General features: G+C 55.8%; 1 protein-coding gene across 4 annotated transcripts; it reads left to right on the plus strand.

The window, feature by feature from the left end:
• The first annotated feature begins 1466 nt into the window (after nucleotides 1–1466).
• On the plus strand, nucleotides 1467–24039 carry MIER2 (MIER family member 2). Of its 4 annotated transcripts, XM_055429497.2 has the most exons (15): nucleotides 1467–1516; nucleotides 9361–9451; nucleotides 10008–10150; nucleotides 12143–12268; nucleotides 12623–12746; nucleotides 13190–13281; nucleotides 13538–13607; nucleotides 19590–19741; nucleotides 19978–20059; nucleotides 20127–20221; nucleotides 21298–21422; nucleotides 21501–21634; nucleotides 22315–22735; nucleotides 22908–22940; nucleotides 23123–24039. In XM_055429497.2, the coding sequence occupies exons 1-14, from the start codon at nucleotides 1508–1510 to the stop codon at nucleotides 22909–22911; spliced, it is 1668 nt and encodes a 555-aa protein (XP_055285472.1). In that variant the 5' UTR covers nucleotides 1467–1507; the 3' UTR covers nucleotides 22912–22940; nucleotides 23123–24039. The 4 variants fall into 4 exon arrangements, with proteins under 4 accessions (XP_055285472.1, XP_055285471.1, XP_088694855.1 ...); XM_055429496.2 differs by lacking the exon at nucleotides 22908–22940; XM_088838729.1 differs by lacking the exon at nucleotides 22908–22940 and having other exon boundaries at nucleotides 22399–22735.
• Nucleotides 24040–25336: the final 1297 nt, after the last annotated feature.

Raw genomic sequence — 25336 nt, forward strand, 5'->3', positions numbered from 1 at the left:
TGTATATTCTTGCTTCCTCTAAGATTAACTGACCATAGGTGGAGGTGTAATTCTGGGCTCTCTATTCTGTTCCATTGATTCATGCCTGTTTTGTGCTGACACCATGCTGCTTTGATGACTGCAGCTTATACTACAGAGGAAGAAACTTTCAGACCTGGAACACATCCCTCTCTCCATCCATCCATCTGCTGCTGCTGTTCAGTTGCCACGTCATGTCAGACTCTTTATGACCCTAAGTAAGACCTGCAGCACACCAGGCTTCCCTGTCCCTCATTTTTGATGATTCTTGTTAAAGCTTCCTCCAGGGAGTCTCCTCTGGTCCCCTAGGCTTACTCAAGCCCTTGCCCTCTGTTGCTGCCACTTGTGATTATACGGAGTCCCACTGTCACTGTGTCTCGTTGGTTCACCGTCCTACTTTACTGGACCTCTGGCTGCCCAGTACCCAGTTGAGGGCTGCAGGGGATACTGAGTGACTGATTGACCAAGCTGATCCCTTATCAGCGAGGACCCTCCCTCCAAGGGCCTGAACCCTCAATCTGGATGATGTACACCAATGTGAGTGGGGAGCTCATGACTCATGCAACTTGTGACTCATGCAGAGAAAAGAGCAGGGCAGGCCTTCTAAGACCGGTTCTCTCCTGGCTGGTAGGCTCCCCCAGGGCTGGGCTAGCGCTTTTACATCAAGCATCTAGCACCCGGTTGACACTGATATCAAAGGCAGCTTGAAAAGGGCTGGGGCTGAATCCTAGGTCTCCCCCGTATCCATTCTTCCTGGTTTGTGTGAGCCTGAAACCTGTGTGCCTCCTCTTTTTTCTGCCCATATTCCCCAGCCCTCCACCTCTGCTCCAGCCACCATCCTAGTCTCTGCTTTGCCCCTCTGTCTACATCTTCCACCCTGATGCCCTCAGTACATCTCTGAGACGCAAGGTATGGGGAATCCTTGTCCGGGCCCTCTGGTTCACGCACTTCGCCGCCAGCACAGGCCCATCACGTTTCATCGATTAGATACAACTCATGACAACAACAGGTCCAGAGCCAGCGGACGGGCTGGGCTCCACCTCCCCTGCTGACACCGAGCACTCGGGTTCCAAGCCCCCAGTGAGATCCGTCGTCACTGGTGCAAACGTGCGGAAAGTTCTAGAACCATGTTGCCCAGACTTCAGTCCTTTTAAGCGGGGGCGTCTCTCCGGGGCTCAGGGTCCTCAGCTGTAACACTTGGGGGGACCATGGCTTGGAAGGAGGACTGGGCACCCGCGCTTAAGCTCTGCTTATCAGGAATCGGCACTTCCATCCAGGGTGCCCCCACCTTCCAAGCCGAGGCCAAGCTCCGCCGAAACCCGCGCATCCCAGACCGCGCACCTACTACGCGCCGGCTCGCGCCCCGCCCCGGCCCCGCCTCCGACCCCGCCCAGGCGCCCCCCGCCCGCCCCGGCGCTTCAGCCAATGAGCGGGCGGCCCCGCATCCGGGGATCCCGGCGCGGCCGCCGCCTCCCGCGCACACACGGCCATGGCGGAGGTGAGTGAGCGGGCCGGGGGAGCCGGCCCCCGCCCCGGCCCGCGCCCCCGCCGCCTGGCCGGGCCGCTTGGGGGCCCCAGGCGCCGAGGCCCTGGGCCGGGGCTCGGAGCCAGGCCGCAGTACAGCTCCTGTCGGAGCCCGAGGGGCGCGGGGCTCCATCGGCGGTCGCCCCCGGCCCCGGCCCCCCCCTTCCCGGGTGCCACATCGCGGGCGGCAGTGCGCATGTGCGGCGCGGGGGTCGGGGGCGCGGGGTGGAGCGGGGGCGGCGGGAGCGGGGAGGGGGTGCGCGGCCGCAGTTTCCCGCCCCCCGCCCCCAGCGCCCGCCCCGCGTCTGCGAACTTCGCGGAGCGCGCTTACCCACCGGACCCTGCCTCACCGGACCCCCGCCCGCTGACCGCATTAGCGGCGCTGACTCCCCTCCCCGAGGCGCTCTCCCTGCAGAGTCGTGTCCCCTCCAGCCCCCAGCCCCCACCCCCCGCTGCTGACCTCGCGGAATCCTGCCCCCTCTAACCCTACCCACTCCCCACCCCCCGGCGCTGGTCCCGCGAAGTCGCGCTCCCGCCGAATCCCGGGACCTCGGGCGAGACTCGAGCTCCCACCTGGGGCTAGCCTGGCGCGGAGGGCAGCTTTTTCCCGCGGCTTGAAGTTGCTTCGCGGAGCCTCCTCTCTCAGTCCGCAAAGCGGGCCCAAGACCCCGAATCCTTGGGGCCGGACCGATGTTGGAGTTCAGAGTGTTTCGGATTTGAGAATCTGTGAGGTTCCGGGCTGTGATGCTTGAACAAACTCAGCTGGGATCGTCGAGATCCAGACACCCGGTAGCTTCGGGGCGGGTCGAACCAGGGATGAAAAACTTTCACTTTGAGGGCTTTTTGGAATGTTGGATAAAGCAGTGCGAACCTGCTCTCACCTTTTTAGGGCTCTAGAGAGGAAGAAATGAATAACGCATCTGCTAGGGACTCAGCAGACGTGAGTCTTAGCGCAGACGGTCAATGTGGGGACTCTAGGCAGGTCCCTGGACTCAGCAAGTGTTTCTCGCAGTGGGTGAGGCTGCCCAGGCCCAAAGGAGAGGAGCAGACACCCGCCCGGGTCCTGGGATGCTCGGCCTGGTCGGGGAGCCACGTTGGGCTGTATGTCCTGGCGCTGAGTGCGTGGGTGTTGTGGAGGGTGGAACTGGCCATTCTCTCCCACCAGTGACTTTCACAGGGGCAGCAACAGGCCCTGCGTTTGTGCCAAAGAGGGTGTGGGCATAACAGTGCAAGGCCAGACTTCCCCAACCCATTCCTGTCTTATATGCAGGTGGCTGAACCCAGAGGGCCCTTCCAGAGTAGTTCTCTTTCCTTAGAGGGCATTTGGGGAAACAGGCCTCCTGGGCAGTGGCTGTTCTTGTGGGATAGAGGTAGAAGCCACGTCTCCTGACGGCCCAGCAGGGGCTTGGCTGTCTGTGTGTGTGTCTGCCTTAGGGGCCAGCAGCCTTGGCCAGGCAGGTAGCCCCGTGTGACAGGTGGGTGGGACAGACTCCCCAGCCAACCTGCCCCGAGTGGTGCGTGGTTTGGCTGTTGACTCTGCCCTGTCAGGGCTGCCAGGTGTCCAGTTTGGGGTGAATTGGAGCTGGTTTCTAAAAAAGAAAGCCAACTCAGTGGGAGGCCCTGAGGCCCTGGCAGTGAGGGACAACAGGTATGCAAATGCCAGTGGTGGTGGGCATGGCTGGCCTTTTCCCGGGAGAGTGCCCCTGTCTCTGGAGCCTTTCATGCTGCGCTGTCTTGGGCCAGTCTCTGAGCTGAGGTCCCACAAGATCTTGGCTCTGTGCTTCCACGGAGAGGCTGAACCTTGTGCAGTTCCTGTCTTGAACAATACAAATGGTGATTCCTGACCAAGCAGTGAGTGCTGATTTTTCTCATCACCAAGGTAGCCATCAGCACCCTGAGAAAAGGTGGGGTGCTTCTTACTGTTTTGCTCGCGGATCCCAACTTAGTCTTTAAAAAGCTGAGTCCACTGTCTGTATCTTGTGCTTAAGACACGGCTTTTTGTTGTCCTTAGGGTAAAGCGCGTCTTTTCCCTGTGATCCTCACCAGTTTTCCGAGGATCCCCTGCGCCTTCTCCACCCCTGGGTTCCTGTCTCCCTGTGACATCTGCACCCATGGTGGCCTCACTGTGTGGTGTCCGCTGCCCTACTGGCCTCTGTGTGGAGACAGCCACACAGGCCCTCCTTCATCTCTGGTACAGGGTCCCCACCCTGTTTTCTCCCCTCAGTACCCTGCACATCTGCTGTTGGTCAGTGTCCCCAACTAGGTGGGTGACTTGCTGAGACTAGAAGGCAGAACCTGTTTGCTGATTGCTGTGCCCCTGGGGCCTCCTGCGTCCCAGCCCAGAGCAGATGCTGCATGGGCTGTCAGTCAGCAGTGAGGTGCTGGGCGGCCCAGTGGGACCACACACCGGCTGGGGGGGCGGGGGTTCTGGTTAACTGCTGCTGTGTGATGAGCCACCTCTGCAGTCAGGTTCTCAAAGCAGCCAGTGCTTCTTAACTACCTGTCCCAGCTTGGAGTTCTGACTGGTCCCGCCTGTGGTTGTGGCTGGTTGGTGGCTGGACTGAGCTGCCCACGTGTGGCTGCAACGCTAGCGTGGCCTGCCCTTGTGACTTGTGCTTCCTCACAGCGTGGCGGCTAGTGGAAATTATATGGCCTTTCACAGCCTAGAGTTGGGGGTCACGTGAATCCCTCCCACCAGAGTTCCAGGCCTGGCCATTGCACAGGGAGGGGCTGTAGGACCCCCCTCTGGAAGGAAGGCATGTGGGTGTCCCATTCTTGGAGGAAGAGCCTGTGGGTGGGGTGCTTGGTTCGCCAAGTGGAGGATGGACCCTGATGTCTCTGTGGGTAGGCTGGACCCAGGCACTGCTCTGACCCTTCCAGCTGTGCCTCTGTCCTGTCTGAGCCCCTACCCTGTCTGAGCCTCCACCGAAGGCAGGGCAGGGCCCCTCCTCCCTCCTGACTGAGCCCCCTCCCTCCCATCTGGGCCCCAGGCCAAGGCAGCTCCCCGTCCTGGGCTTGTTCTTCCTCCCCACAGTGGCCTTGGGGACCAAGTCCCCACAGTGCTGTCTTTCCTTCTTTCTAACCCTGATTCTCCCCCCTTTTATCTTTATAAAAATTTTTAACTTGGAATGCTCTTAGCCAGCTCCTCATCTGTTTCCTTCTCCCACCTTTGCAAAACGGGGGCCTTGGGCTCCAGAGTGCTCTGAACAGGGCGGGGGTAGGGTAAGGTGGACAGGACGCTGGGAACCTACTGCTGTGCTTGGGCCTGGCCTGAAAGTCGGTATAGTGGCAACCGTGATGCTCTCAGAGCTGCCTGAGGTGAGCTTGGGGATCTGAGGCCTGTGGGGAGGCTGAGCAGACCTGGCCTTCCCACTGTCCTCTGACCACTGTTCCCCCTGCTGCTGTCCGGGCTCCCCTGCCAACGTCCCAGGGCAGACCCCAAGGTGGAGGGGGCGCTGGGCCGAGCCCTTCTCTGACTGTCTGCCGCTGTCCTCATGCTTGGGCCTTGCCCAGAAGGAACATCTCTGGGCTGGCACCTGCAGGTGGCCTGTGGCCTGCAGGCTGCTGGCCCCTTCCTGGAGGGGGTGAGGGTGCCACTCCGGTGCTGTGTCCAGGCTGCTCCCTCGCTCCCTGTGTTGTTACCTCCTGCCCCAGGTTGAGGGGCTAACCTTCTTAAAGCAGCCTGTGTGGGGGGACTCCCTCTTAGAACTCTGGGTCTCCCGGCAGAGCACTTGGGGTGCCCCTGGGCACCTCCTCCCTCTTAGAACTTGGGGTACTCCCACCGAACACTTGGGGTGCCCCGTATACTTCCTCATAGAACTTGGTATGCTCCTGAGAGAGCACTTGGGGTATTCCCCCTGTGCACTTCCTCTTATAACTTGGGGTGCTCCCGGCCAAGCTCTTGGGGGCTCCCCTACACTTCCTCACTAAGAACTGGGCTAGTCTCCTGGCAAGCTTCAGACTTCTCCTTACCTTGGTGTTTCCAGGGCCCTGGCTTGCTCTGCCTCCTGGCTTTCTGTGGCTTTACTGACCGTTTGTGTACTTTTGTTCATGCTCCCAAAAAGAGGGACAGTTCTGTTAAGTGTTTCTGAGTTTCAGTGCTGGAGTTTGCACTTGCAGTTGTACCATTTACATGCTGTGTGAGCTTTACCGTGACTTGACCTTTTGGAGTTTTAAGTCCCGTATTTCTCTAATGAAAATGATTATGCAACCTCTTGACTCAGTGAGGAAATCAGTATGGAAATTCTTACTAAACTTTTTTCTAAAATTTGAAGTTTAGTTAACTATTCTAATCTTTTTTTTTTTGTGAACAACTTTACCGAGGTATGTGTAGTTCATTTACTTTTCAGTTCACTCATTTAAATGTGTCCGATTCAGTGGTTCTTCATATAGTCAGAGTTGCACAGGCATCACCAGTCAATTTTAGGACATTTTCACCAGCCCAGAAGAAACTGTGTACTCCGTAGTCATCTTTCTCCTCTCCCTTCCCCTGACAACCAGGAGCCCACTGTCTGTGGATCGGCCTGTTCTGGACGTTTCCCATCAGTGGGATCACACCCTGTGTCCTTCTGTGTCTGCTTCTGTCACTCAGCATCGTGTTCTCGGGGTCCGTCCATGTAGTAACGAGTGTCAGGGCTTCTCTCCTTTTTGGGGCTGAGTGATATTCCACCTGATGTCTCTTTGGGTTCTTTCCTCCTTCGGCTATTGTGAGCCACACTGCTGTGAACACTCGTGAACAGGTCTCAATGTGGATCAAGATTTCCGCTTCTCTTGGGTGTTGTCAGGGAGGAGAGGCTTGACTTTTCCCTCTGCCCCACTGGGTCCCGGCTGGGGCCCCGTGGTTCAGGCTGACAAGGGCAGGTTCACAAGGGAGAAACAAGCAGCTTGTTAGGCAGGTGGTGTGTGTCACGCGGGAGAACCCTGTGAGGAGTCCCCTGGAGGGTGTGAACAGCGGGGTGGTCAGTGCAGAGGGAAGGCCTTGACCTTTGGAGGCGGTGCCTCATGGGTAGAGGGGTGAAGGGCTGGTCAGTAGACTGTGTGCCCCTGCACGCAGGTGGTCATTCTGCTTTCTCACCGGCTTCCACGCTTGACGCTGTGCCAGGGCGGTGTGTTAGGGGTCCCCCAAGCCCCAGGTGTGCTCCTTGCACTGTCCACTGCAGGTCCCCTCCCAAGGGTCCACGTCCCCACACTTGGTGTCATATATTCTCCTGATCTCAGTGTACTCACTTGCCCTCCTGACATCGAGCCTTGTTTCCATGTACTGATTGGCTGTGTGTGTAGCTCTTTGGAGGCTTTGCCTGTTTAAAAATCCGGTTTCCTTTTTCTTGATGATCTGTAGGAATTGTTTACGTATTCTAGATACAAGTCCGGTTTTAGAGCCGCGTGATTTGCACATGCCTTTTACTGGTCTGTGGGTCACCTTTGCACTTTCATGATGCTGCCCTTTGAAGCACAGAAAGTTTTAATTTTGAGGAAATACAGTTTATCTGTTTTTTCTTTTGTTATTTATGTTTTTTGTGTCTTACTTAAGAAAACGTTGCCTGGTGAGAAAGACTCATTGCCTTGGTTTCTTCTAAGAGTTTGATAGTGTTAGCTCTTATATTTGAGGTCTTTGATCCATTTTGAGTGAATTTTTGTGTGGTGTGGGAGAGGAGTTCAGCTTTGTTACTCTGTGTGTGCATAGCCAGGCGTCCCAGCACAATTTGTTGAAATGACTGTTTATTACATCTTGAATTTTTCTGTCACTCTTTAAAAAATTTGCTTGCCTGTAAATATGTGGTTTACTTCTGAATCCTCAGTTTTGTTAATTTGATCTGAATATCTTGCCTTATGTCAACACTACACTGTTTCGATTACTGTAGCTTTGCAGTACTTTTGAGGTCAGGAAACGTTCTTTCCCCTCAAGATGGTTCTGGCTGTTCAGGGTCCCTGAGTTTTCTTGTGATTTTTGGGACAGTTTCTGTGTGGAAGTCAGTTGGGGTTCTGGTAGGCCTGTCATTGAACCTCTAGATGAGTTGAGGAACATCAACACTTTAGCAGTTGTAAGTCTTGAGCTACGAATATAGTGTTTTTCCATTTTATGTGGATATTTAGTTTCTTTTAACATTCTTTGCACTTTTCAGAGTATTAGTTTTGGACTTCTTTTGCTCCTTTCATCTCTAAGTATTTTATCCTTTCTGGTGCTGTTGTAAATGGAATTGTCTTCCTTGTTTTCTTTTTAGATTGTTTGTTGCTACTGCATAGGAGTAAAGTTTCTGTGGCTTGTCTTATGTCCTGCAGCCTTGCGGAACTCATTTACTGGTTCCAGTTTCTTCAGTGGATTCTTTAGTATCTTCTGTGTCCCAGGTCATTACATATTTTTCCAACTTGGATTCCTTTCATTTCACTTTCTTGCCTACTGGAATCTCCAGGACGGCATTGTGTAGACAGTGTCCTGGTCTTGGGGAGGCGGCAGTAGCTGGGGTTGGGTGGAAGTTCCCCTGCAGACCTCGTGTATTCAGTGTTTCCATCATGAAAGGGTGTTGGACTCAGTCAGGTGCTGTGTCTGTGCGTCTGCTGAGATGATGCCATGGGTGTGTATCTGGTCTGTGCTGTGGTCAGTTGTCGCGTTGGGTGTCATCTGTGTGTTGCATCCCTGTGCTGAGCCACTCCTTGTCACTGTGTGGTGTTCTCTGCATGCTGCTGAATTCAATTTGCTCGTGTTTTGTTGGGGAATACTGTGGTTCTGTTTATAAAAGTCATTGGTCTAGTTTTCTTGTTCTTAATAAGCTTTTGAACATCGTGATAATGGTAGCTGTTGTACTGTTTTATTTTATGTAGTTCTAAAAATTTGAGGTATAATTTATGTCCTTCATAATATCCCCATCTAAAATGTTGAATTCGGTCTTTTTTAGTATGTTCACAAAGTTTTGAAACCTTCACCCTTACCTGGAACATTCCATCACCCCAACAGAAGCCCACCCCCGTCAACAGTTACTCCCTCCCCAGCCCCTGACCACCAGGAACCCACTCTGTGTCTGTGGGTTGGACTGTTCTGGATGTTTGCCATTAGTGGAATCACATCCTGTGTGTCCTTCTGTGTCTCATTCTCTCCCTGAGCATCTTGTTCTCAGGATCTGTCCACATGGTAGCGAGTGTCAGGGTTTCTCTCCTTTTCACGGCCAAGTAATATTGCATCATGAGGATGGGCCGTGTCTTCTTTATTCATTCACCTGTTGATGGGCATTAGGTGTTTACACGTTTGGGCTGTTGTGAGTCACGCTTCTGTGAGCACATGTATATACCTTCTAGTATGGACATATGTTTTTGGTTCTTTGGGGTGTGTACCAAGGAATAGACTTAATTGCTGGGCCATTTGGTAACTGTTTATGTTTGAAGGAATTTCCAGATTTCTCCGTAGTGGGTCTTTGCGTTTTGAACATGACGTTTCGAAGGCTGGGCCCTTTTCGTGGCTGTGGTGTCAGCACCTGGCTGCAGGTGTTGGCCGGGCTGTGTGTGGGCCTAGGTCACCTGACACTGTGTCCTGGCCGTGATTAGCTGCTGGTGGCTGGCTGTTCTGGGAGCTTCTCATGGTGCCCACAGGTGCTATTCCCACCTGGAGGAGGGTCCAAACTCAGTGGTGGCAGCCCTGTGCCCTCTGAGCATCTCTGCCTGGGCACTTGGACTCCAACTGTGACTGAAAGTCTGGCCCACTGTGCCCCCACCCCTAGCCAGTGGAGGTTGCTCCTGTGACCCTGATATACCCTGGGGGGTCAGCTCTGACCATGGCCAGGCCATCTGGCCACCCGCGGGCCCTAACCCTGCCCCTCTCCTCCACAGGCCTCCTCACTGGAGAGGCAGAGCCCTGGTGCGGCCTCCTGCCTGCCTCACGGTCTGTGCCCCGGGGAGCCCAACTTGCAGACCACAGCAGGTACCTTACCCCCCACCCCTCCCTGGGTCACCAGGGCCTCAGTGGGGGCAAGGGCAAGCCAGCTGGTGGTCAGGACCTCCCTCTTGGCCAGGTCTGCCCCCAGGCTGGGGGCGGGGGCTGCAGGAGGGAGGATGCTGGGTGGGCTCTGTCTGGGGGCCCTGTGCCTCCCCATACTGGCCACCAGCCCCTCCTGTCTGGCTTCCGGAGGCTCCAGCCCCTACTGTTACTCTTGGGACCCACATGGAGACCTTCACTATTCCCTGCTGCGGTTGAGTGAGACCTGGCTGTGTCCTTTCTAGTCACTGTACTGAGGAGCAGCATGGAGATTCAGCAGTGGGCACATCCTGGGTCTTTGGGGAAGGCTCCAGATCTGGTCAAGTCCCCCAGCTACTGGGCTGGGACCAGAGGAAGGTGGGGCATTTGTTGGGTGGCTGTGTGGACATACACACACGTGCATACAGCCCCAGAGCCCCCAGGCTTTGTCTGCCCCATGGTCTCAGCCATAGCGTGAGGTTTGGGACAGGTGCAGAGCTCACTGGGCTGCTATCCCCCACAGTGGTGTCCATGGGTTCTGCGGACCATCAGTTCCACCTGGCGGAGATCCTGTCGCAGAACTACGGCGTCCGGGAGGAGCACGAGGGTGCAGCACCAGGCCCAGAGAAGCCGGAGGAGGAGCTGGAGAAGGACTTCGTCTCCCAGGTATCCAGCAGTGCGGGCAGGGCAGCAGCAGCCTCACAGCTGCTCCATGTGTCCTCTCAGTCTCCGAGCCCACCTGGCTCTGTCAGCAGAGGCCCGGCCGCACCAGCCGGTCCTGCCTTCGTGGGGTGCTGGGCTCCAGACCAGCCTGCCTGGAGAGTGAGCCCACTGTTCTCCAGCTTTTTGACTCCAGACTCCCCTTTTGTGTTCTTAACAATTAGCGATGATCTCAAGGAGCTTTGTTTATGTAGGTGATGCAGCAAACCCATTGTAAGTAGAAATAACACATTTTTGTGAAAATATTACTGTTTTCCAAACAAAAAAAAAAGGGAAAAGAGTGAAATAGTTTTATATTTCTGTAAATCTCTGTGAAATGCTGTCTTTAGGCAGATGTCCGTCTGCTGTGGCCTGTCTCTTAGGTTAGAGAGTGAGTCTTGCCTCTCACAGATCTATTCATGGAAAAGGCAGGAGTATTTACCAGTCTGTTGACATAGTTGTGGATGCTCTCTGATGCTGCCGCAGAGTGCGACAGGTGGCAACCTCATGGGCTGGACTCTGTGGCCACATCCGATGAACTCTTTCCTTGTGTTAGGGTCCACTGGTCTTGACCTTGGAGTGGTCCTGACCCTGGGGTGGCCCTGACCCTGGCAGCCCTGACCCCAGAGTGGTCCTGACTCGTGTGATCTTGTTACCTTCTGTGTGGATGAGATGCTGGCTGGGTGCTGGTTCCATGATGTGTAAGTCCTGTGCGTGTGCACAGAGTCTGCCATGTAAAATCTAGAGAGCACACGTGTGTCAGTCCCACAGAATGGGATGCTTTAAACAGCAGGTTTATTTTTGTGCTGTTTGGGGCCTGGAAGCCCCAGACCAAGGCTGGCTTGGCATGTCCGCAGGGCACTGCTCAGCTGCAGATGCGGCTTCTTGTGCGGCCTCTCCAGGGTGAGAGCAAGCTCTCTGGTCTCTTCTTGTGAGAACACTGGCCTCCTGGGTCAGGGCCCTTTCCTGTAGCCTTAATTAATTAATTTATTTTTGGCTGTGTTGGGTCTTTGTTGCTGTGCATGGCCTTTCTCTAGTTGCAGCAAGCGGGGGCTATTCTCTGGTTGAGGTGCATGGACTTCTTCAGTCATAACGGGCTTCGTCATGTCAGCTTGGAGGTGGGGCACACAGACCTCAGTTTGTTAAACGTCAACACTGACCTCACCAGATGTCTTTCAAGTACTGGGACCAGAGAGTAGTCACTAGACATTTATTTAGCTTGGTGCCGTGTATCACTTAGTACTAATGTGGTCTAAAAACCAAAACATGTCTACTGTTCAAACAGGAGAAGACAGTTTTAAAGAGGTCAACTTGAATTCAAAGCTTCTCAAAAGTAACCGAAAAAAAAAAAGCCAGCTATTCTTTAGCTGAATACCTTATCTAATTTCCTTCAGGGGAGCTCCTTGGTGGTCGGGTGGTCAGGACTCTGTGTTCTCACTGGAGGGCTGGGCAGTCAGGACTCCGTGTTCTCACTGGAACACCGGGTTCAGTCCCTGATTGGGGAAGTGAGATTTGGAAGGCACATGGTGCAGCCAGAAACATTTTTTTCTTCAGATACAATTTTTATTCACTGATTAAGGAAAAGAAAGAACGTATAATATCCAAAGCAAAAGCGGAAACGCCTGCCTTTTATATTCCCTTTCTAGCCTTACAGTGGGCACTGGGGTTTATTATTTTCATGCTGTCCAATCCAAGTTTTCCAAAATTGGGATATTCTGCTCGAAAACGTTTATGCCAAGGTTTACTTTGGCGACAAGCAGTCAGTGGTTTCTCTCGAAGGAGCTGCTTCCTTGGTCCAAGACTGGGATGCCCTCTGGGGGCGCTGAAGTTGGTAGATGAGGGCTGGACTTGGGGTCTGGCTGGAGTGAACCGCTGGGACTGGTCGTGGGGCTGATGGGCTCAAGGGCAGGGGGGCAGAGCCCCCAGTGCAGTGCCCCTGACATAGCCCTGTCCCCACAGAGCAGCGACATGCCCCTTGACGAGCTGCTGGCCTTGTACGGCTACGAGACCTCGGACCCCATCTCGGAGCAGGAGAGCGAGGGCAGCGATGCTGCAGCCCACCTGCCTGACATGACCCTAGACAAGGTGAGGGGAGGCTTCTGGGCTGGGCAGGAGGGCCCTGGACAGGTAGGGGTGTGGTCAGGAAGTGTGGGCCGCCCACCCAGGGTCTGTGTGGCCAAGGGGAGGGCCCTGGGAGGGAGAGACACCGGGTCCTGAGCAGGTCTTGGTGGGGTCAGAGGGGAGGGGTTCTGACTGTCCTAGGTCTCAGGCAGAGGCACATCCCCTCCCTGGCTGGCAGCCCCCAGGGATTGGGGAGAGCAGTCCCTTGGGGGTCCCAGCGAGGCTCATCCACACTGGCACCACCACACTATTATCATTAGTGTTATTTGAGATCGTAGAAACAAAGCACAAAAATGTTCTTTACTTTCTTGTTAAAAGGACCAAATAGCGAAGGATTTGCTTTCAGGAGAAGAAGAGGAAGAAACACAGTCCTCGGCCGATGACCTCACCCCATCTGTGACCTCTCACGAGGCCTCCGACCTTTTCCCTAGTCAGAGTGAATGTAGGTGACCCCCGCTTCTGCCCCTGAGCTGCTGGGGGCTCAGACCTCGGGGCCCCTGGGGTGCCTGCTCTTGCTGGAGCCCCTCTGGGGACCATCCCTGTGCAGAGGCTGGTGACCTGGGTTTATGCGAGCGGGGAGCGTGTTGGTTCTTGTGGCTGAATGTCTGTTAAGTCCAGGGGATCTTGGGCCGTGACCTGGCCGGTGGTGCACTGCAGCAGGAGGTGTTGTTTCCAGCCCCCAGTGGGTTTACGACCGCAGCAGAGCCCCTTGTGGACCCTGCTTCTGTGCCCTCTCGCCTCATCCTCTGGCTGGGGCCTGGGCCCACCACCTCTCAGGAGGGGCACACTTGGGGGTCAGGTGGCTGGAGAGTGGGGTGGGGGCCCGGGGTCTGCCAGGGTCTGTTGGCAGAGGGCACGTGCCTCACTGCTTCTCATTTTCCGAAGCCTGCTTCCTGGCTGACGCGGACAAGGAGCCAGGCTCCTCCAGCTCATCAGATGCTGAGGAGGACCCCCTTCCTGCCAACAAGTGTAAGAAGGTGAGCAGCTTTGATTCTGGATTGGACTCGAGCATGAGTGCTGTGGCCCTGGTCCTGTCCGGGGCTTCCCCCACTCCCTCCACCCCACCACAGGACTGGCTATGCCAGACACAGTGTTGCTCACATACCTGCACACTCCTAGGCTTGGCCTCAGAGCAGACAGGCAGATTCAGCTAGTCCTGGCTCTGGGCAGTGGCCCACAGCCCCCATCAGCACTGCTGTCCACCCTGACCCTCCTGGGCCTTTGTCTTTGCAGGAAATCATGGTTGGGCCTCAGTTCCAAGCTGACCTCAGCAACCTGCACTCGAACCGGCATGGTGAGAAGAGTAAGTGGGCCTGGGAGCTGGGGGGCAGGGAGCAGGAGAAATGCCACCCAGTCCTCCAGGAAAGACTTTGGTGTCCAGCCAGAGCCGGTTCCCAGGTCCTCTGAGCAAGCCTGAGAGTCCTGGCCCAGCTCAGGTGCCCACCTAGGGCAGCCGACCTGCAGTGCCCTCTGGGAGGTAGCTTCCCCTCCCTGCTGGCTGGCCATGGGCCCTGAAGTTAACCCGAGCCCCCGCCCAGGGCTGCTGCGCTTGTTCTCTTGGGTGTGTGGGCTCTCCCCACATCGCCCACAGGTCAGTCCCTCATCTCATCCGGGGCTCTTCCCGCACGCCTGCCAAAGACCTGTGTTTTTCTGCTTTGCCCTGTTCCTGAGGGCACTTGCCATCTGACTTGATGTCTTTCTGTCTGTCGATCCCACTGGAATGTAGAGCTGGGCCTCCATTCTTTGAGGTAGAAATTATCGCTTCTGTGTGTAGGTGTTGAGGTCGGGACGTGAAGGCAGGTGCCTGTTGACTAGGATCTGTTTTTCTTTGCCCCAGGGCTCCTGCATGCCCTGAGCTGGCACTCTGAGCTCAGAGGCTTTTTTGAGATGATTCGGCAACTGGGATTGGGGGATGGAATAGACAAGGGAGCCGGGGACCCTTGGTAAAGAGGGGAATGCCTCCCAGGGCCCGAATTTGGATGTGGGCTGGTGGGATGTGCTTGCTCCTAATAGGCAGTTTGGGTGAAGGATGGGAGACAGGAGGCCGTGGCTGAGCCGGGTCCCAGGATGTGCTAGCATATGGCATCTCCCCAGAGGAGGCCGCGAGCTGAGCCTGTGCTCTTCTGCAGGTCTGCCCTTGATCCCTGGGCCGGGAGCTGGCCTCTCCCTGTAGGGGCCCCTCCACACAGTGTGTGCACCATGGGCGCTGCGGCATCAGGTCCCCTGTGTGCATGCCTGTGTTGACTCCTCCTCTAGCCAGTCGGTGTTCTGGAGGTTTGTGGTGTGCTGTCTTGGTGGACACTCACGCTTATTCCTGGAGCATCATCCGTGGGCACTGCGGGCCCTGCCAGCTGTGCGGGAGTTCCAGTTGCTCCACATCCTCAGCCCTGGCTGGTCTGTCTTGGTGGGTGTGGAGTGGGCCCTGCTGTGGCTTTAAGTGCTTTTTCCTCCCACTCAGTATCTCCTGCAGGTGCCTGCTCAAGCCTTTCCCCTTTGAAGGAGTGCCTTCCTCTCCTGCTTTGCCGTGTCCTGGGTGTGTCCATGGCTGGCTGTGTGCACTGCAGGCATGTTCTCCCATCAGTGGGGTCTGATTTCAGTGAAGTCTAGCTTGTCTTTATTTTAGCCACAATTTGCTCGTGTGCTAAGGAGTCTGCAGACCCCCTTCTACATTGGTGTCTGTGATGTAATTTAATTTTAACGTGTGGGTTGGAGGTATGGGTCAGGGTTGACTGCCCGCCCCCCACCCCCCGCAAGTCCTGCACATGGACATGTCCATCGTTCCCCCACTGAATTACAGGGGTATCTCTATCAGAGATCAGTGTCAGCAAGGTCCCTCTGCTTTGGGGGTCTCTCTTGTTTTCTTTTTTCTGACCCAGGATCCTCTGACCACTCTGTCTTAATTGTTGCAGCTCTGAAATAAATCTGAGATGCTGTGAAACCTCCAACTTTGTAACTTGTTTGTGCATGCACAGAAGTTTTCAGATTAGCTTGTCCTTTGGCCCAGAAGTGCTTGCTGGGATTGATTAGGGTTGGGTTGGCTGTTAAGGTTAATTTGGGGAGGAGCAACGTATTAAGGATACTGATGCTTCTAGTTTGTGAGTGTGGCCCACTTCTCTGTTTTGGCATTCTTTAATTTCGTCAGTTTCAGTTATAAGGGTAACAGTCTTGCGATTCTTGCTAGCAGAAATGCAGTTTGGATTCTTTTAGTTAAAACTTGTACACAGGGACTTGGCTAAATTCGCTTACTAATTTTAACGCCTTGTAGATTCTTTTGCATTTTTAAATGTAACCAGTCATATCATTTGTGTATGATAACCTTTTTTCTTTGTGATCTTTGTATGTGTTATTTCTTTTTCTTGCCTCATTTCACTGACTCCACAACAGAAGTAAAAAGAAGTGGTGACTGAGGACATCTGTGTCTTGTTCCCAGACTCGGGGAGGTGTTCAGTGATTCCCCACTTGGTGTAACCATGCTGCTGCTAAGTCACTTCAGTCGTGTCCGACTCTGTGTGACCCCATAGACGGAAGCCCACCAGGCTCCCCCGTCCCTGGGATTCTCCAGGCAAGAACACTGGAGTGGGTTGCCATTTCCTTCTCCTGGTGTAACCATAGAATTACATTTATTAGATTTTAGTAGCAGACAATTTTTGCTGTGAATTTTGTCAGATACTTTTTTTCTGCCTCTACATCTGTGGTCATTTTTTTCTTTTGTTCTGTTGATGTAGTGAATTGGTAGATTTTCAGACATTAAACCAGCCTTGGATTCTGGAGTAAACTGTAGCAAGTCACAAAATACTGTCTTTTATGATAATGATACATGTGTGTACAGTTGCTCCTTTTTATTTGTGGATTCTGTATTTGTGCTTTTACCCCATGGCTAAAGTTAATGTGTGAGCCCAGAATGAACACCTGTAGTGCTTTCAGGGTCATTTTTGGGTACGCACTTGTGCCAAGGGTAGAAACATCAAGTTGTCCGGAGCACACGTTCCCAGGAAGGTTGACCCAGGGAAGCTTCCTTCTCTGTTCAGCTCTCAGCTGTCATCACAAACCTCACTCGCGTCCACTGAACCCTGTGGTTTTCGTGTTTCGCTGTTTAAAGCGGCCCCAGGTGTGGTGCTGGGTGCCCTCTGGGATCTTGAGCACATGAAGGTTAAGGCGTGCCTGTCAGAGAAAACGCGTGTCAGGTGAGCTTTGTCCAGGCATGAGCTCTTGCTGTGAACTCGGTGTTAGTGAGCCCACAACATGTATGAAATGAGGTGTCTTTAAACAGAAGCTCATGTGAACAGCTTGAGCTGTGTGCATGAGCTGAGCCCATGCTTTGACCAGAGGCGTGCGAGACCCTAACAACTGCAGGACCCTGACCTGTCCTCCCTGGAGGCTTGGTCTGTGCTCCCCACACTGCGCTGGCCACCACTGAGCACTGCCGCCGCCGAGATGGGCTGGTGCATGTTGTCAGCCCCTTCGTTATACAGGGTTTTGCACATGTGTCTGTGGAGACACTGGCTTGTTATTTCTGTTCATTTTGTTGTCGTGGGGCTCTGGTTTCAGGGTCACACATCTTCGGGAAATGGTTGGGAAGTGCCTTTTTTAGTGCCTGGAGGAATTGTGTAAGACAGTTACTGCTGCCGCTTTAGATGTTGGAAGGGTTCTGTGGTGATGCTCTGTGGGCTCGGGGTTCAGTTCAGATGTTTTTGTGTATGGAAGAGTCTGAATGATTAATTCAATTTATTTACTAAACATCAGTCTGTTTAGCATTTCTGTTCCTGTTGTGATAAGTTGTATTTCTGAGAAGTTTGTCACTTTCACCTAAATTGTTCACTTTTCAGCAGAAAGTTCACAATATTCTCTTATTCTTTTCTTAACGTGTACAGGACCTGTAGTAATGTCTCTTTGGCTTCTGATACTGGTAATTTGCATTTTTTGTTTTGTATTCTCTCTTGATCAGACTTTTTGGAGTTTGTATTAATTTTATTGCCCTTCACAAGGGACAGCTAATTTTTGGTTTGTTGATGTCTCTCTGTCATCTGATTTCTGTGTAGCTGACTTTTATTTCCATCTTTACCTCCTTCCTTCTCTTTAGCTTCGTCCTGTTCTCTAGTTTCTCTTGTGGTACCTTCTCTGACTCTGGTTGTTGAGAAGCATGAACGCTGCGGATTCTCTGGTTCCCCTTCTGTTGCTCTTGTTGCGCTGGAGTTCTCTGAGGCCCAAGGCTGTGCTCTGTTTTCCGTCCTTTGGGGTCAGGGGGCTGGGCTCTGTGGCTGGTGTTGTGAATGTTCCTGTGATGTCTGTCTGGCATTCGCACAGTACAGTCCTTTCTGCCTTCTTATGCACAAAGTGTAGTTTTGTAAATGGAGTATATTGGGATCTGATTTTTGTCTGTTTGCATGTTGAGTCCAATCCTTAGGTCCTGCCACCCCTGCAAGTAGGAGGTCATGTCTGCCGTCATGCTGTGTGTTTTCTGCCTCTTGCATCTATTCTTTGTTCCTTTATTTTGTCCTGTCTTTGATTCATCAGGTAATTTATTCTGTTGTTTTGTCCTCTTTGGACTCTGGTCTTAATGTCTGTGTCACTTTCCCAGTGGTTACCCTGGTTGGCTCTGCATGCATGCGCCCCCGTTCCCCTTCACTTCAGGGGCCTCAAGACAGTGTGACTCGTTGCAGCTCTTCCCCAGCCTCGCTCGCACCAGCAGGTCGCAGCTGCGAGCGTCTCTGCCCACGGCGCCCACATGCTGCGATCCATCCCTCCAGCCTTCGTGGCCAGGAGATGGAGAACTTTCTCTCCAGTGCTCCCTGTGCCTTTCTGCTGTGAATGAATTCTGAAAAGTATTAATTTCGCTTTCATTTTTGAAGACTATTTTCATGGGTGCAGAAGTCTAGGTTTTCAGGCTTTATCCTTTCAACACTTAGACAACTTTACCCCATTGTCTTTTTGTGTCTGTTTCCATTGAGATTGTTTACTTCCCGTCTGCCTTCTCCTCTGTTTCTTGGGGTTCAGACTGTGGCATGCCCTGAGCTCCTGGCTCTGTGGGTCAGGGTTGCCAGTGGACTTCCTGCCTGCCTCTCTCCAGAGCTGGTGGCCTTGTTCTCTGTGGCTCGGTCACACACGTCTCAGGTGTTTGTCCCTCTCACTCGCTGCTCAAACTGTGTTCTCTTAAAGCTGCAGTTTGATATATTTGAACAAAATTCTTTGTGATGTCACTGATCACGTTATCTGCTGCTGTTGAAGCTACCTGGTGGTACATAACTCACACACTGTGTTTTCCAGCCCTCGGAAACTTGTGTGATTCTTTTGAATGGATTTCAGTTCTCTGCTGAAATTTCGCAGCTTTCTATTTGTTTCCTTCTTTTCTGCTGTCATCTTACCTCATGGATTGTGGTTATATTGAAATCCTACGTGTCAGCTGATATCTCACTGTCCGTGGACTTAGGTGTGGTCACGTGGTTCCTGTCACCCTGCTGTGGCAGGTCAACACACAGCCGTGGTGGCAGGTGTCACTGTTTCTCTGGAGCGGCCTTCTCTCCCCTTTGGCTGACCCCCCTGGTCCAGCCTGGGACTCGGGTTGACTTTGGAGGTGGAGAGAAGTGGCTGCAGGTCCCTGAGCCTCAGCCCTGGAGTTGCTGGTCCCCCACAGGAGAGAGTCCAGCCTGGAGTGTGTTCCGTCTTCAGCCGCTGCGCTGGGTGTTGGGCTTGTGTGTGTGGTTTAGTTTTTGGTCCCAGCGGCTCTTCCCTGGATAACTGAGAGGTGCTGGGATTGGGGTCTCCGTCTGCCTCTTCTCCACTACGTGCTTTGCCCAGCTCGGGGCTGCCCACTGGATGCAGACTGCAGCCTGAGGGGAAGTCTGGCTGGTGTGTGGTGTTGACTTGAGGGCTATGGCAGCTGGGTGGCTCCGGCTTGAGCGAGGCTCTCACCCAGGTCTCACCTGTACTTGAGTCTGGGCTCCACGTGTTCCTCCCTTGGTCCCGCTTTCTCCTCCCTGAGCTCGCTCTGCAGCTGCCTTCTCAAAGGCTAGGGTCACAAGTCCCCCTTCCAACCCCGGGTTGGTTGCTACCTCCTCCAGGAAGCTGGCCCTGATTTCTGGCCACTTGGTCCCCACTGGCCTCTCCCTGCTCCCGCCTTGGTGCCCAGAGCTGACCCTGAGGGGCACAGGTGGAGGCCCAGCCCAGGCCACCAGTCAGGCCCTTGTCCTCTGGAGGGGCAAAGTTGGCCTGCCCTGCTGGGCTTCCTGGGAAGTAGTCCGAGGAAGTGACTTGTGTGCCCACACGTGACCTTGCCCCTTCTGCACAGTTTATGAGAATGAAGACCAGCTGCTCTGGGACCCCAACATCCTTCCCGAGAGGGAGGTGGAGGAGTTCCTGTACCGGGCGGTGAAGCGGAGGTGGCACGAGATGGCTGGGTCTCAGCTTCCGGAGGGAGAGGCCGTGAAGGACAGCGAGCAGGTGGGCTGCCCATGGGGTGGAGGGGCTGCCGGGCCAGAGGGGCGGGAGCCAACACGGTCCTGTGCTTGTGACGAGTTCACTTGGAAACCGCTGGTGATGGGAAATGGTAGAGTGGCCGCTCCGACCCCGTCCAGCTCCCCGTCCCTGCCGCATGTGGACCACGTCCCGCCCCGCCCCGCCCCGCCCCAGGTGAGCAGGCCGAGGTCTCAGTGCCTACCCCGCACCCCCCAACCCAGGCGCTGTACGAGCTGGTGAAGTGCAACTTCAATGCGGAGGAGGCCCTGCGGAGGCTGCGGTTCAACGTGAAGGTGGTCCGAGGTGAGCGCCGGTCTGCCCGGGGGCCCCCTCCGCTGCGCTCCGCCGCTGACTGCCCCACCCCCTGCAGACGGGCTGTGCGCCTGGAGCGAGGAGGAGCGCCGCCACTTCGAGCACGGCTTCCGCGTGCACGGCAAGAACTTCCACCTGATCCAGGCCAACAAGGTGCAGCCCGCCCGCCGCCCGCGGCTGCCGGCTTCCTCCCCGCTCTCCCCGAAAGGCTCCAGTCTGGGGACGGATCCGTGCTCACTGCCGATTCCCCAGCTCCAGCCCTCCCTGCGCTCCCCCTCAACTCCCTTGCCTGGGGACTAAGGGTTTCCACTTTCACTCTACCCAAGGACAAGGTTCTCCTGCCATGGCACCCACGGGGTGTGGCCAGAGCGGCTGCCAGTTCCCAGGTCCACATGCCCTTCCCCACACCTGTTCTCCTCCTCCCCAAGCCCATGTCCCTCTCATCCAGACCTGGTCTCCCCATGTCCTGCTCAGGTGCTGTCCGCCTGTGGCTCCCTGACCTATGGCACGACCCTGGCCTTCCCCACACACAGACATCTGCCTGGCTGGGTGCCTGTGGCTTGTCTGGGAGCCTGACTCTCCCTCTTGTTCTCACGTGATTCCTCCTCCAGCCTGTCATCCCTGACAGTTATCTTGCTCCCTTAGGGCTGGCAGGCCTGGTCCTCCCACCCCTCCATGGGATGCTTAGGGCTGGGGATTCAGTATCTCCCTCACAGCATTGGAGTAGGTGTGGGGCCCATGTGGGGCTGTTGTGGGCAGGGATGGGCCTGAGACCAGGCCCAGCATGCGCGGGCCCACTGGTCTTCCCATGGGGACTGCTTCTGCTCCTGAAACCCCCAGTATGGGCCCATTCCCACCCGACCCTACCTCCCCCAACCCCCCACCCCTCCCCCCACCCCCCTCCCCCAACTCCCCCACCCCCCGCCCCTTTCCCTGAGCACTTGGCTTAGGGTTCATGGTCTTCTTCCCATATGAGTCTCTAGTCAGCCATGATGCTGGCCTCCAGGAAGCCAGTCAGTCTTGCATCTAGGGGTGGGGGGATGTCCTGTACCTCTCATCCCAGGTCCTCCTGGGCACGGTTGTCAGGTCCCACGTTCTGGGCACAACAGTGGGTTCTGCCATCAGCAGCTGGGCCACCGTCTGCGGCATCTGCTCTGGGGTCCTCTCCTCCCTGCTGTCCAGGCAGTGGGGGAGGTAGGGCCGGGCTGAGTTGACTGGCACTCCTGCAGGTGCGCACCCGGTCAGTGGGCGAGTGCGTGGAGTACTATTACCTGTGGAAGAAGTCCGAGCGCTACGACTACTTCTCTCAGCAGACACGGCTAGGCCGCCGGAAGTACGGCCCTTCAGGAAACACGTGCGTGCCAGGCGCCCACGGGTGCTGGGAGGGCCCTGGGCCTGAGGCAGCCCCAGCCCTCACTGGCTCTCCCCACAGGGATGCTGACCAGGACCTGGAGGGCAGTGACCCTGACGGCCCTGGCCGCCCCCGCTCCTCACCATCCCTGCCCCTGCCTGCCGCTGCCCACGGCCCGGGCCCTGAGCATGACCGCTTGGCCCAGATGCACACAGGTGAGTAGGGGGCAGGCCCTGTCCTTGGGGCCCCTCCTCCCTGGTCTCCAACCTGGGCCAGTGGACACTGAAGAGCAGGGGTCTGGGGCCCCTGTCCTTCCACTCATATGGTCTCATAAGGCATCTCACACACGCGGTGCCCTTGGGGTCTGGTTCTGCACGTGGGGGGAGCTCTGTGGTCTGTGGCCCTGGGTGGGAGCCCAGGGTGGTGGTGTGCCCCCTCTGGCATCCAGGCCCAGGGCTGTGTGGGAGCAGGATGAGGCCCAGGTGGTTAGTGCAGTTGTGAAGGGACCACAGGGGACAAGAACCCTGGTCTCTGCGTCTGCAGGGATTCCGTTATTCCGGCTCCAGAGTGCAGTTGGGTCCCTGGTGTGCCCGGTGAGGCGTCTGCATTCCCCTCACCTTCTCTGTGAACCTGCTGTGTCTTGGCCCACCCTGAAGAACAGGGTCATGTCCTTCCCGCAAGTCAGGCCCCTCGTGTGTCTTACACGTTCGTGTGAGCGTTCTGTGAGGAGGGTCCTTGGCTTTGTTGGGCCCAGCAGGCTGGAGCTCACACAGGTTACAGCCTGAGGTGATCACGACCTCTGGGCCTGAGGGCTATGGCTGCATTGCCCTTGACCTGACGGGGCTGGGCGTGGGCACCATGGGGGCCTGGCCGCAGCTACATTCTCCCCCTGCAGAGACCCTGAGCATGGGCAGCAGCATGTCTGGGAGTCTTGGCGAGCCTGGGGAGGCCCTTGACGTACCCCCATCCTCGGAGCCAGGGCCTCGTTCGTTCCTGCCATTGGATGAGCCCTCAGCCCTGCCGTTGCCTCGGCGGCCCCCAGCCCTGGCTGAGCCGGCTTTCTTCCCGCCTGCCATGGCCGCTCCAGAGCCTGGTGCCAGTCCGAGGCTGGCCGTGGACTTGACCCTGCCTGAGGAACTGCCGCTCGTCTCCAGCCACGAAGACACAGATGGAGAACCTGAGGAGACCGTGGGCCCTCCACAAGTGGCCTTGTCGGTGGCCGAGTTTGGACTCATCGGCATTGGGGATGTGAACCCCTTCCTGGCCTCCCACCCTGCATGCCCGGCCCCTGGGCTGCACTCGGAGCCCCTGTCACAGTGAGTGCGGTCCCCCAGACCCCCCATCTGCTGTGCGCCCACCTCAGGCCACGCTGAGGCCGGCGGGAGGGGCTGCCCCAGGGCCCGAGGGAGGCGTGGCCCCCAAGCAGGCTGTTGGTTTCTTTAGCTTTATTCTCTACTTTAAATTTGGCTTATTTATCTTTCTGACTAGGTAATACATTCATACGGTTCAAAATCCAAAAAGGTACACACGGGGCCAGTGCCAGGCTGCTCCTGGCCCTGCGAGCCGCCAGCCCTCCCTGGGCGCCAGGCCTTGCTGCCTTGGGAGGGGCTGTCGGCAGTGGGGGTGGGTCTCTGGGAGGTAGGGTGGGCCTGGTGCTTGGGGGCTGCACTGATGTCTTCCATCTCTCCCGCTCTCCCCTGCAGCTGTAACGTGATGACCTGTTGATCCCTGGCCACAGGCAGGCGTGTAGCTGGACTGGACTTGGGGCCCCTGTGAGGCCTGCCTGTCAGTCTTCCCGACCCCTCCCTTTTTTGCGGGCTTTGGGTGGCATCTCTTCTGCTCAGAACTCTTCGAGGACCAGGGTGAGCGGGGCCCTCCCATGCCACACACCACGTGACCCAGGTTCCACGCCCACCCTGGGATCCGTCAGGCGGTCGGGCCTGGAGTGCCAGCCTGTCCAGCAGCAGAGGCCCTGCCAAGGACAGGGGAGACAGGCCGGACGCCGGCCCACCAGCATCCTCTGCCGGGCACCCTCAGCACTCTGCTCACTCGTCTCTTGTGCCCGGCTGGACCATGGGCCGTCCCGGCCCAGGCTTGGGGCAGCTGCTACTCGGTGCCAAACCCCGTGGGGCGCAGAGCCATATACCTCGATGCTGGCCCTGCCCTGCTGTCTGCCCGCTCTCCACTTCAGGAAAAGCTGCACTTTACGCACCCCACCCCCACCTCCTGGGTCCTTGGCTGCCTCGGGTGTGGGTCTGAGGACACGGGACTCACACCCCTCGGCACCGAGGCCCTTTCTGAGCTGCACCGGGGGCCTGGCTCCAGCCCATTTCCCTGACCAAGGAGGTTGTGTTTTTGTTGAGGTCCCAGCGGGACTGCTGGGGTCCTGGGCCTTCTCCTCCCCAGCCGCCTTGTTTTATTTATGTTTCTGTTTACAAATGGGAGTGGGGTCCTCTGGGGGCAGGGCAGCGCTCCCACCCCGTGTCACCAGGGGGGCTTTGGCTTGAGCCATCCACAGGGCTGGACTCGACTTTCCCTTGCCCCACCAAGGACCACACTGTGAAGTGACACTGCCTTGACCCCCTTGCTGTTTTATTTATTAAATTTGGTTTGAAGCCCCGTGGGTGCCTTGTGGTGGATCACGTGGGTGGGTGGCAGGAGGTGCCGGTCATTTGGTGGACCCCATACTGGTCTGGCTCCAGGGACCTGGGGGTCGTGGGGAGCAAGCTCTGTGTCTTGACGATGGTGCAAGGGAGGCTGTCAGGTAAGTGGAGGCAGTTCTGAGCTGGTACCTGATGGGGACGGACCTGCCTGTGGGAGCGGATGAGGTGGGGGTGGCGGGTGGCAGACGGGCTGGGAGACTGCAGATGGATGGACTGGGCAGGGAGACTGTTTCTCTTGGATTTTGATGGCTGAGTCCTCACCCCACGTTTGTTTCTCAAGCACTTATTTTTTTTAACTTGGTTTAAGAGTCAGAAATGACTTTGCGATGGAACAACGGTAACGTTTCAGGTTGGCTTTTTTTCTCTCGGCATCCTCGATATCCCATTTATTCTTGGGTTCTCTTGTTTGTTATGAGAAGTTTGTCATTCTCACTTGTGTTCCCCAAACACGACATCTTTTTCTTTCCGACTGTGATTTTTCTCTTTATGTTTGGATGTGATGTGCCTGGTGTCTATCCTCTGTGGAGCTCCTAGGCCCTGAGGATCAGTGCATTTCAGCACTGGTGGGAGGGTTGGGGGTGGGGATGGGGCATCCTGGCTGGCTTCTTGGGTGTTTTTGCTTCCCATTCTGGGCTCTGCTTCTGGGTCCCCACTTGTCAGAGCACAGGTTGTCCTCAGACTATGCATTGTCCTGTCCTCCCTGTGCTCCTTGCTCCCTGGCCCTCCTTCTGCTGCCACTGGTCACTGCCTGGCCCATCTTTGACACACACATTGTATATTTCTTATTGGTTAATTAGTTTTTGGCTGTGCTGTCTCCGTTGCTGCACGGGCTTTCTCTAGCACGTGGGCTTCAGTAGTGTCCCCTGCATTGGCAGGCAGATTCTTTACTACTGAGCCACCAGGGAAGCCCCTGCTTTAGGCATCTTGACGGTGAGCTGGCCCTGCCTGCCTGTCTGCAGGTCCACTGGTGTCTTATCTCAGATCTGCAGGCAGAATCTCCACCTGCACCCAGGTTTCCTGCTCTGTCCCGGTGCTAGGAGGCGCCTGCACTGGCCTCTAGGATGGACTTCTCACAGACAGAAGTGCCACTGTACCTTTACTACTGCTATTCTCTAGTTCATCCAGTGTTTTCTCCTCACAGCCGGAATGGAGCTCTTTTTCCAACTTCTAACCACACAAGGGGAGGTGGGTGCTCAGTCTGGGGAAGCCTTTCCCAGAGGATATACCAGGAGGCGACCCTGGTTCCAGCCACTC

This window comes from Moschus berezovskii, chromosome 8 (assembly GCF_049115385.1).
Source record: "Moschus berezovskii isolate FMDL1 chromosome 8, NW_MosBer_1.0, whole genome shotgun sequence".
In the NCBI taxonomy this organism is placed as follows: Eukaryota; Metazoa; Chordata; class Mammalia; order Artiodactyla; family Moschidae; genus Moschus; species Moschus berezovskii.